General features: G+C 38.2%; 1 protein-coding gene across 1 annotated transcript in view; it reads right to left on the bottom strand.

Moving 5' to 3' along the window:
• Nucleotides 1–4,687: 4,687 nt before the first annotated feature.
• The window catches only part of TRPC4 (transient receptor potential cation channel subfamily C member 4), a gene marked incomplete at both ends in the record, with an annotated part of 92,155 nt that continues 85,092 nt past the window's right edge, over nt 4,688–11,750 (bottom strand). Inside the window, 3 exons of the mRNA XM_080352826.1 lie at nt 4,688–5,404; nt 6,615–6,704; nt 8,480–8,521. Of these exons, the coding sequence (XP_080208952.1) occupies nt 4,688–5,404; nt 6,615–6,704; nt 8,480–8,521 (849 nt within the window). The remainder of the gene's footprint in view (nt 5,405–6,614; nt 6,705–8,479; nt 8,522–11,750) is intronic.

The following is an 11,750-nucleotide window of genomic DNA, read 5'->3' as shown; positions in this document are numbered from 1 at the left end:
ACCAGTTAATCTGCTGCACCTTCTTTACCAAATCAAAGTTTGTTTTGGACCCTGTTGTCCGTCTAAACTAATTTTGGGGTGCCTCTGTGACAGTAGGTCAAATTACTTAATCATAAACTCACTCAATCTTCACCTGCTGCAGTAAATGAAGATAATTAAAGCTTCAGCTAGTCAAAGAGTCGAAACACAGAGAAGTAAGATTTTTAATCTAGAGATTAGAGTACTTATAGTTGGAGGATAGCTGTCCCCAGGGACAGTTTACTGGTGTTATCGAATGGTTGCTTGACATGGAAACAGGCCAGCTTCAGAACAGAGATTAGAAGTGAGGATTTCCACTTCCCAGGGGTAAATGCACAGGATTGCTACTATTACATTCATGTACTACTAGTGCTATTAGTATTACTAGTACTATTAGTACTACTACTACTACTACTGCAATCCCTACCACAACTATTACCATTACCAGCACTATTGTTTTCATGAGGTTGTCCTGCTCGCTGAAGCTGTTGATATCTCTTAAGAAACTTCAAAATGAAGATGGATTATGTTGTTGGCCAACTTGTACCTCTGTATTCCCAGAAGAAAACTTTTTACCAAATGTTTTGAACTCTGTTCAAAAGTTAATTGCTTCATCACAATTTTTAAGCATGATTGGCTTCTTTTCTCTTTCATGATACTTCCTAGAACCTGATTAAATGTTTGTGGTTTGGAGAGAAAATGGAATGTTATAGCCTGCAGTCAATTCATAGTCGAATTTGAGGCGGACATATAATCATTTCTTTGTGTCCTTTGTCTATGCTTTATTCCTATGAGGAAGATGTGCAAAAATTCTCCTCCTGAGAGATCAGTCCAAGGGTGTAGTTAAGGAAGACGTTATTGTTTCAAACATTCTGTTGAAGAACTTTGGGGTGCCTAGCTACCAGAATTTCCTCACCTTTTACAGCTCTCAACAGTTATAGCTATGATTAAGGTACACATTCTTCTGGAACTAGACACTGCTTATTCACAGAAAAGCTCAGATTGGGAAAGTTGTAGAATTTCTCATTAAAACCTGACCTATGGAAAAAAAAAAAAAAAAAAGGCAGTGCCGCGTGACAAGTGCCTTGTACAAATGTGTGAGGTGTTTGGCCCACACCAGTCAAAATGTAGTTGTGTCGATCTATGAACCAAAAAACTCCAAGTAAAACCAGCTGCAGAGCCACGATTCCTCCCTGAGAGGCATCTACTTGGGTGCTCTCTGGTGGTGTTGTACCACATGCAGGTGGCATAGTGATCTGCAGCCAGCTGACAGGGTCCCAGTCTGAACTCCCTGAGCATGACTCTCACCACTGCAGCACCCTTGAGGGCCAGCAAGGCATGCAGAGTCAGAAGCAGCTTTTGCAACTTGTTTTGAGGGTACGACATGCAGTCCTAGCACCACTGACCTCCGGGAGTGTGGAAGTCAAACCAACCTTGATAAAGATACCCATTTCCACCAGTTTTGGCCCAGACCTGCTGTGATTGGGAGGACTGGGTAGCAAGAATTCGAGCTAGCTCCTTCCCAGTATGCCAGGGTAGAAGAGCCCATGTGTGCTGTTTGTGTTCTCTCTGTTTCTCCAGAAGCTGATGAAAATGCAAAGGGCAGTCAAGTTTTGTCAAAATAAAATAAAATAAAATAAAATAAAAAAAAATAAAATAAAATAAAATAAAAATTAAAAACTGTTTTCTGAACATTCTGAACAACTTAATAGTGGGATTAAATCCCTTTACAATTAGACAATTTTCAAAACTTGTAGAAACATTCCATGATTTTAAGCTCTACTTCAAAGGGCTATCTTTTTTAGGAGTTTACATACTACCTTTTGGTGTTCCTCCTATATTTTTGCTAACAGAGGCTGCAGACAGTGGTGGGTAGGTGTGAAACCTCTTATTTCTCAAGAAGGGAACGTATGCTCAGTTTTGCAAAGCTTAATAATGCCTCTGCCATGGTGTTACAAATCTTGCTCTGTGTACCTCTAAATCTTTCTTGGCACAGATGCCCACTTGGAATCATCCAATGAGAGCATTTTTTGGCTGTCTGCAAAGCAATAAAAGTCCATCAGCATTTCAAATTTGGACATATTTCAGGCTCATCTGTTTTCACCAAATGAGGTGCTTGTTTGCCATTAAATTTATATTGTATGGGGTTCAGGTCCTTATTGGTGTCAGGCTTTGATGCCTAAGAATCACATAAAAATAGTGAAAATATTGAAGTATGCTTTATTTAATAAATTTTCATTTCAATATTTGGTTGTAAAAGAAAGAAAAAAGACAGGAAAGACTGACCAGTTATTGCTATTCAATACCATGTCATGGCCCTGTGCCTAAGTATCTGCTCACCTGTGCTCTTTGCTCTCCTGTCTTGTATCTACTCCAAAACTTAGACTGACTCCCAGCACAGTGGGGTCATGATGTGATGGTGTGGCTGATGTTTCAGGTTAACTGTCCTGTGTTCTTACCCTGTAGTAAACTTCATTCACATTCTATGTCTGGAATGAAAGCACATCTGGAAGGCATTGAAAACTCTTTGGAGCAAGGACTGCTTGTTTTGAATTTGGCTAGTGAGAGGGTAGTAAGCTTAGGACTTCGAGGTGTTACCAACCACGATGATGAATGAAACAGTGAAGTCAGTGGTGGTAAAGGAGTATTACCTGGGATATAGAGAACTTTGTGACAACACGTGATACACTGGCTTTATGTAATTCTTAGCACAGATGTTCCAACAGAAAAGAGAACTCTCTAAAAGAGTTGATTTAGTAAAAATGATATGAAGGTATTCCACCATTATTATTATTATTATTTATTTCTTGTTATGCTTGTAATAATTCAGGTGCTTTCCAGACAGAAAAGCTACAGGTCCTGCCCCGAGGAGCTCACAATCTAAAGGTGGACAAGGAGAGAGACATGAAGGAGGGGGTTCCACAGAGAAGTCAAGAGGCCAAGGTAGAAATCAACCATATCTTCGCAACCAAATGAGGTTTGAACACATTGTTGCAAAGCTATACAAACTATTTTCCAATTACTACTGATATTTTCCATTTTGGTTCAACAAATTCACTCCTAGATGCCATGGCACAAAGAGATGTTCAAGAAGGAAGCTTCCAATATGTGAGATCAGCGAGAGTAGCAGATGCATAAAGTAGAACTGGAAAACTCACCTAAAATTATAGAGATGAGAGGGGTTTGTCTGGATTTTCAAAACTCAGTTCAGTACCAGGGTAGTTTAGATCCAGAATGATATGGCTTTAGGTCAGGAGTTACATGTGATAGATTCCATCTGGAATGTAAGTGTACTCGATGCATCTGCAGGACCCTTAATACAGGTTAATATGAACTACAAAATCTACCATGACAGGGCTAGGGAAGTTAAGAATGAAATGACCACACTGGTGTGGTATATTCATGTGTTTCCAAGGGAGAAGGATGGTGCTGAGAGTTTGAGGGTGGTCATTCTTAAGTCAATTATAAAATTAATTTTTAATAATGTAGGACACCAGTCACCGATCAAAAAGAAACAGACTGTTTAATTTTAAAAATACTGCTTTTGACTAAGACAATAAATCACTCATCAGTAATGAAAAATACTATTAGGTTTTCTTTATACATTTAAATGTCTAAGTATTTTTATAAAACCTCCAGTCAGGTTCCCCCAAACTCTGAAATTATCAAAGAAACTCTCTATAAGGCTTGCCTTTAAAAACTTCTCAACAAATTGCCATATATTTCCAAGTACTCAGGGGATCATTGAATGTTTGCTTATTCCTGAAGTATCTTTCTCTCAGCAAATACGAGTGTCTCATGAAGGCAAAAGCTAACAAGCAGTTGAATATTAAAGTGCATAGGTTGTCCACGTTTAGAAAAATAAATGGTTGAAGAAGCAGTAGCTGTTGTGATTATGGATTTCTGGGAAGTAATCCATCATCACTTTTTAGCAAGCCACAGATGTTTCTTTTACTATAAAAAACATTTTTTAAAGTCTTCAAATCCTACAAATGCATTTCTAACAATGGTATCAGGACAGTGATAAGCCTCTTGCTGGGAGGAAGAAGCTGTAATTAAATAATCTAGTAGACTGAGCTTTCATAATTTATAGGTATTCATATTCCCTCAATAAATAAAAGAATATACTTTATCTTTTGATTCTGTATAGCTTTTGAAACAACTCAAGTTTCTATCAATTTAAATAAATGATTCTAATAGCTTGACATGAATTATGCTGAGAGGAGCTGCTTATGAGTATTATGGTGCCCAGAATCTTTTAAGAATCTACAAAGTTAAATAAAGGCTTCCAAGTCTCTTAGGCTACTTTTTATTTGCATAGAAAAATATTTATCATAGGAGTCAACTATCATATGAGAGAAATTGCATTTGTTGTAATTGAAAAAGATAGCTAAAAAGTTTCTGTGGGTTATTGCAACAGTACAAGAATACAAGATGCTTCCATTTATTAAAAAATGTAAAACAAATCGTGAAAGCTAAAGCAGGCTACAAAACAGAAGGTCCCCGTATTATCTTTCTCTTGACTATGTTACAAGATCATGTGCCACAGTTGAGTACTATAAAGTGTAATTCTGCATTTGCTAATATAATTCTTAAAACACTCCCCCCCCCCCCGCCCCCAAAGCACTATGCAAAATATATATATTTGTAAATGCTTCTTCTGTAAGCATCACAACCTTGTTATCACGTAATCACCCTGATCGATTGTTTCCTGGTTCCTATCACAGTCAATGCAAATGTCCAACTCCTTGTCCAGCTGATCCTGTGGTGTGGCTGGTTCTGAGTTCTGTAACTCCATTTTCTCAGTTTCTGAAGCACAAATACTCCCCTCTTCCTGTGAATCCAAAGAGCTGCTGTTATTTTGTGATTCAGCTAAAATGCATTTTTCATCAGGACTTTGGATATTCAATTCACAGTCCATGCTCAGTTCTCCCTCTTCCAGTTCAGCAGTTTTCTCACATTGCTCCTCTGCCTGTTGACGGGAAACTTCTTCAGAAACTGTGTATATTTTATTTGTACTCTGCTCCACAGAGTTTGTTTTTGATCGTCTGTGAAATAACCCAAAATTTTTTATGTCTGTTACAAAATTCACACGCTTTTGTTTCTCCTTTGTGGACTCTGACACCATCATTGCTGAGCCATTGCTTACATTATGTGCTTCAGAGGCAATAGTGGCTGATCTTGGGTGAATCATTGTTGTTATGTCAAAAAGGCTGAAGGTGTTCTTCTTTCCTTTCTTGTTTCCTTCACTCTCACTATTTTCTTCATTTTCTGACAGAGAGGCAGTGTCTTTGTTATTCTTTGCAGTCTGCAAATTAGACAGCTTGCTTCCTTTTAATAAACCCAGGACTTCAAAACGAAAGCTGGAAATATCTTGTTTTAACTCCTAAAAATTAGGAAGAAAGATTAAATATCAAAGAATAGAAGCTAATTTGACTTTTTCTCTTGGAAATAAACAACAAAAAAAAAAAAAAAAGGAAAAAAAAAAAAAAAAGAAGCTTATACTAGGGTCTTCTAGGGATCAGTAATAAATTTCACCATCTGGATAATACCTGGCATCTTCAAGGTGGTTTTCAGACTCAGTCTATTGGATCTTTCAGGTGAGACAGAAAACTGATCAACAATTTTATCAAGAGGAAACTTCAAAGGAAATGTGTCTTAACCCAGACTACTCATGGATATCACCAACAGTGGTGGAGGAAGGAACTTGGACAACCTGAAGACTTACAGCCAATCTGCTAGACAGTGTTATCCCGTCACAACAACAGCATTTTGATCAGCTGTTACCACCATCCCCTATGCACACACACATGGGGACATATGCATGCATGCACAGGTAGGACTTGGTGCATTTCCACGAGATGTTTGCCAGCTGGCAGCTAACTCAAAACTAATCACTGCAGGCTGCTTTCTGCCAGTGCAACGTCTGTCTCTTAAAGGGCTGTCTCAGGACACAGCACCTTGCCTTCAGGAAGTCCCTATTTCTCTTCATTTTCTCTAAAGGGGTAATGGAGCTTAGGCTCTGGCTGTATCTTCTGCATGGCTAAGCTGAGGCAGATGAATATAATTTCGAACATCTGGAGTTAAGGTGACAATTTTAACAAAAATGATGCAAGAAATACACAGTGATAGATGTAAGTGTTGTGATTTATATGGACCTATTCACCTTGTCTGTGTCAAAGGATTTTAATACTTGAATACTTATTTAAGTTTGCCATCTTTTAAGTCATATAAAAGGTGTCCTGTTTAAATGCACAACAGCTCTCTGTAGCAGAAAATCTCTCTTTCTTAAGGTGCTGAAAATATTTGCATCTTGCTTTGTGTGTTATTACACACACTTAGCCCCACTTAGGTGTCCGTTTACATGAGTATATTTCAAATTAGCTGATAAAACTGATTATTGCTTCAGCTAAAGAAAGGAGGAGACTTGCTGGAGCCCATGTATAATACAATGCTATCTGTGTGTGGTCCATCAGGATGCAGACACTGCGCTACAAAGCAAGATATATGCCACCAGAATAACTGGGTTGTTTGAGGGATATGCTTCACAGTCTTATCTTATCATAACATCTACAAACATTTGAATTACCACATACCTTAAAATTTTCTTCTGTCAGTCCTTCCTCAGTTTTGGCATCCCTTATCATTGCTGCAACATATCTCTTAACCAGATTTCTCATAACTTCCTAAAAATATAAAATATCGTGTTAGGTTTCTTGGTATTAGTTACTAAACCTACGCTTAGTGGGAATGCTTTGAATTCTTTGTGCTTTAGAAAAATGACAAAAAAGTATAAACCTTATATCTGGTTCAAAATTTGTTCTGCTTTTCAGTGGAAGTGCTGATATTAACTATCCTGAGAGTGGTTGTATTGGTTTTCACCAAAGGTACATCTCATGCCAGTAATGTGCAGTCTGACAGTGAGAAATTGCTGATGCTTCACAAGGAGTGTAAGTCTAGAGCAGCTGTATAATGTTATTTTGCAGCTATACACTCCCAAGCCTCCTGTGATGTGAGATTCAGAGACTTTCTGAATCAGAAATGATAGCTCTAGTTTTAATGGGCTGTGACAGGTGTGTGTTTTGAATGCATATAAACTTTCAGCATCCACAAATCCTCTGCCAGTGAATTCCATAGTATAGCTGGAATAAGATTCCATTTGAGGATTTGCTTATTTTTAACCCGCTCTCTGATAGTTTTCATTGTTGTCTTCTACTTCTAAGAATCCTAAATTTACTTAGGTTGGAAGAGATGTCTGCCTGGAGGCTCTCTGATCCACCTAAGAGCCATGTTCATTGAAGTGCTGAATATCTCCAAGGGTGAATATGCTGCAGCCTCTCTGAGCAACTTTTTCCAGTTCTTCACTACCCTGACTGTGATGATGATTTTCCTTACGGAATTTCCCTTCCAGCATCTTGCGTCCATTGACTCCTGTTCTTCTTCTGTGCACCTCCAAGAAAATCTGGCTTCATCTTCTCTCTAGCCACCCACTATGTTAATGAAGACAGCAGTTAGATCCCCCTTAACCTACTGTAGGCTGAAATCTCAGCTTCTCCTTTTATGTCAGCCCTCTAACCATCTTGGTGGCCCTGGATTCCTTCCAGTTTGTTAACATCTCTCTTCTAGTGGGGGGCCCAAAACAGGACACACTGTTCCAGGCACAGCCTTACACGTGTGGGCCAGACAATAATAACTTCCCTCAAAGTACAGCCTACAGCCTTATTAATGCAGTATAGTTGGTATCTGGTATTCAGTTAGAGGATACATGGTAAACAACTTCTCAGTGTTCACCTTCTCCATGATTTTATAGATCCCAGTTGTACTTCCCTCTTTTTCATGCTGGAAAAGTCCTAGATTACCTAATCATTACCCACATGGAATCCATTGATTACCAAACTTAGAAGTGTATAGCCCACATCTTGTTTAACTTGCAGCCCTTTTAACACAACAAAAATTGAAAATCAATCTTGAAATTATTCCTTGTGCTACAATAATCTCAAAAAAATCAGACGCTGAAGCAGGAAGGATGGAGAAGAGCAAATTACAGAGTATCTACACAGAGAGTTTATTAAGGGACAGGAAGTTGTCTATGTGGCACCAGAGCCGGAGAGATGGAGAGCAGGTTCTGATGGAACATGTCAGTGAGCTGCACATGTGATCCTGACAAATCCCAGCAGGGAGGTGGGGTTGTGTGTTTGCTTTTTCTAAGGCAAACGATGTTATAGTGAGCAAAATACTGGTTAGAATGTTATTGCTCTAGGAAATATTTTCTGCTTCTCAAATGCTGTTGTTTGGGCACCAAAAACCAATCGCTTGTTTGCTGAGGATGAAATAAGTATGCATATTGTGTGTTGTTTGGTTCTTTTGTTGTTGTTGTTGTTTTGTTTTGTTTCCCCTTCCTCATGAAGACCTTTTCAAGGCATAGAACGTAATTGCCCCAAAACCAAACATGAGCCTGTACCTGGTATTGATGATGTCTTCTCAGATTGTCAGCTGCACGCCTCTGAAAAAAAGAAAAGAACAAAAAGCCATGAATCCCTATCTGGTAGCAAAATACTTATAGCATAGGAAAACAACAGGTCTGTGCAGTATGTGGTATCAAGAAAGATGAGAGAGATGAGAAGTTTGTTGAAAAATGGCATTGTTGGAGCAAAGCCTGTCATTAGCTTTACAGAAGAGGCAATGTTTTCATTGGGAAGGTAAAGTAGATTTTTTACATTTTCATCAATGTGCTGCTATTCCAGCACTGGTATGGATGCAGTGGGGCAGCCAGGTCTCTGCTCGCAGAACCCTTCAGTTACGGATCTGAGACAGAAGGGGAACAATGTGATCGTGTCACTTGCACGGACTGAAGCATAATTTACTGTATTGGGAAATGCTTGACATAAACATGATGTTAACAAGACACTTGCTATGGCTCCTGATGTCTCATTTAAGTTAGAGCTAATTAAAACCTGCACTATAAAACTGTATTAAAGAGAAAATTTCAGTCTTAGTTCCCTGATAGAGACACTTGATCACAGAGAAGGGTATGGAAGCCAGAAACTTAGCCTACAATGCAGAGTTTGGTGGTGATAAAGAGAGAAGGTAAGAGGGATAATAAGTCTGGAGAGGAACAGCAAAAAGAAGTATGACAGGGTGAATGCATGGTAGAGGCTTCAAGCAAGTGTTGGATTAGATTACACCACCATAACTAAGGGCTGTCCAGAAAAAGAGAGAGGAGGAAAAGCCCTGAATTACTTAGTCCTTGAATTACTATTGTCCTCAATAGCATACTGAGTCACATTTCCCTATTCTCTATCTTAATTATCCCAGACTACGGAAAGACTTATAATTTTATCTTGGGTTCTTATATCTGCTGCTGGTGAGAAAATAAGGTGTTGGTCCACTGATTGTGTATCTACAAAACAGAACACTTAGAGCATCTTAAAATAGGATAAAAGGACATCCAAGGGACTTGTTAAAATTGACCTCAGTTTCATAATGAGACAGCCTCAGTAAGGTATTTTGTCACCTTCTTTTACTTGAAACTGATTGGCAATTTATGCTTAACAATTTCCCTGCACTCGGAATGGGTTTACATTTCTTGTTTGTAATTAATTTGAGGGATGCAGTAGCTCTGTGCCTGGGCTTGGCAAAAATAATGAAGGAAAATCGTTATTTCCTAATTGCTCTAAACTGAGACTGTGTGGTAGGGCTTTATACACAAACATCTTTTCTTCAGTATTTTTCCAGATCATGTTTGTGCATCGATGCGTCATCCGAAGACGGGAATTCGTTGTGTTTAAGGGTGAGAGGGGGGCGACGCTGCCCACCACCAGGGAGCAGGGGGTAAGGCAGCCCTGGGAAGGCCAGTGCCCTCCTAACATTTGTCTTTAGGCACGTTCAATTTTCTTCTTTTTCTCAGTGACCACACGATGGAGATGTTTCATTCCTGCCGAGAGAGCACTAAGGGAGTCGGTGTCTAAGAGAGCTCTCAGCAACAAATCTGAGTTACAGGCAAGAACACTGTAAGGTGTAGCTAAAAAGCACTTCAGGTAAAGCTAATAACTCCTATAATTAAAACAAATTCTGCCCCTTGTCTTGCAGACTACTTTCTTCAGTTGCTATCCTCTCTGCTTTATTTTACAGTGAAATGTGCAAGAAATACATAGGTTTAATTCTGTACCCATAACAAGAAATAGCTAAATCAAGTTTATCCTTTTTTTTTTTTTAGCAACCAATTCTGAAACTTCCAGAAACAGAGGCTGTGGCTTTTCCACTCAATGCTACGTCAAAAAATGCAATTTAGGATGACTATCTAAACACATTTTTTTTGTGTAGCAATGTGTCCAGAACAGTTCTACTGCACTTGACAATCATTTTCAATCCATACTGCTGAGAAGCTAAAGTAAATGCATTTAATGGTGTGTTTTCATACACAGACACATACATGCTGCACAGGGAATTATGCATGCAAATAATCTAGCGAAGTTATTACTGCCACCATCAAGCCATAGAATCATTTTGGTTGGAAAAGACCTTTAAGATCGAGTTCAACCCTTAACCTAACACTGCCAAGTCCACCACTAAACCATGTCCCTAAGCACAGCATCTACAGGTCTTTTGAACACGTCCAGGAATGGTGATTCAACCACTTCCCTGGGCAGCCTGTTCCACTGCTTGATAATCCTTTCAGTGAAGTTTTCATTTCTCTGTCTCCTGTTTAACTGTTCAGATTGAGTTTCCAGTTCATTATTTCCTCCTGATTCCTACTGAAAGCAAAAGAAATCTTTGCTTAAATATATATGAAAATCAAGCTATTCACTACAAATACAATGGCATTAATATTAATATTATTCTTATTTACTATTTATCAGTCAGTCTGCTTTTCTCTAAATGGTCATAGTCTAACTTGTAGTTGTTTAAAGTTTGTTTCAAGTAACTGACTGGCAAAGGGATAAAAGTTAAATCTGACAAAAAATAGCAACAGAAGAAACACTCTTCTGATGATCATATTGTATGAGATAATGAAATTGAAGGGGATACTTTTATCACTTTTTGGGGAGGAGCAACTAATATCCTCGAGGAAGCTTTAGCAGTACTTTTACTAGTAGTGATACATTTTTGGTATTCCTGCTTATGCCAGTCCTAGTAATTTGCGTTGGTTGGAAGAGAAATCTCTTTAGCAGGCAAAAATTTGATAATGTTAAATTACTTCTGTGAATTGTTTTATCAAAATGATATCTTTTATGAAGTGGGAATGAAAACTTGCTTGGTGATAAAGCTCCAGAAAACGTAAAGATTGTCTGAAGTAATGAGATATATTCCTCATCTTGAATAGAAGCTTCCCATAAGGAGAGTAAGAACTTCTCTGTTTTGACAAAGAGGTTTTGGCATGAGATGGTCCGTAGCTATATAAACACTTCAGATTACTGATTTCCATTCTAGATGGAAGGTGTTATTTCTTTGTTCAACTTTCAATAATATACATTAGAGAGAAAATACAAAATACTTATATTGACTTAGGAGCTGCATAATTTTCCACTTGGAGAACAAAGACTAGGAGAAAGTGAAAGGAGATTTTCTCTGGCAAATTATAATAACTAACATGTACATTGCTTGGAAAAATGGCATAAATATCTAGATAGCTAGAAAATAGGTAACTTTATATAAACACTTCAGGTAAAAACAAATAAAACAAACAAAACCACCTGAAAATAGCCTTGATAATCCTTTCCATTTTCTCCTCT

This window comes from Nesoenas mayeri (genome assembly GCF_963082525.1).
Source record: "Nesoenas mayeri genome assembly, chromosome: 1".
Lineage (NCBI taxonomy): Eukaryota > Metazoa > Chordata > Aves > Columbiformes > Columbidae > Nesoenas > Nesoenas mayeri.
Note: the sequence above shows the minus strand (reverse complement) of the source record. Positions and strands in the feature narration are given on the sequence as shown.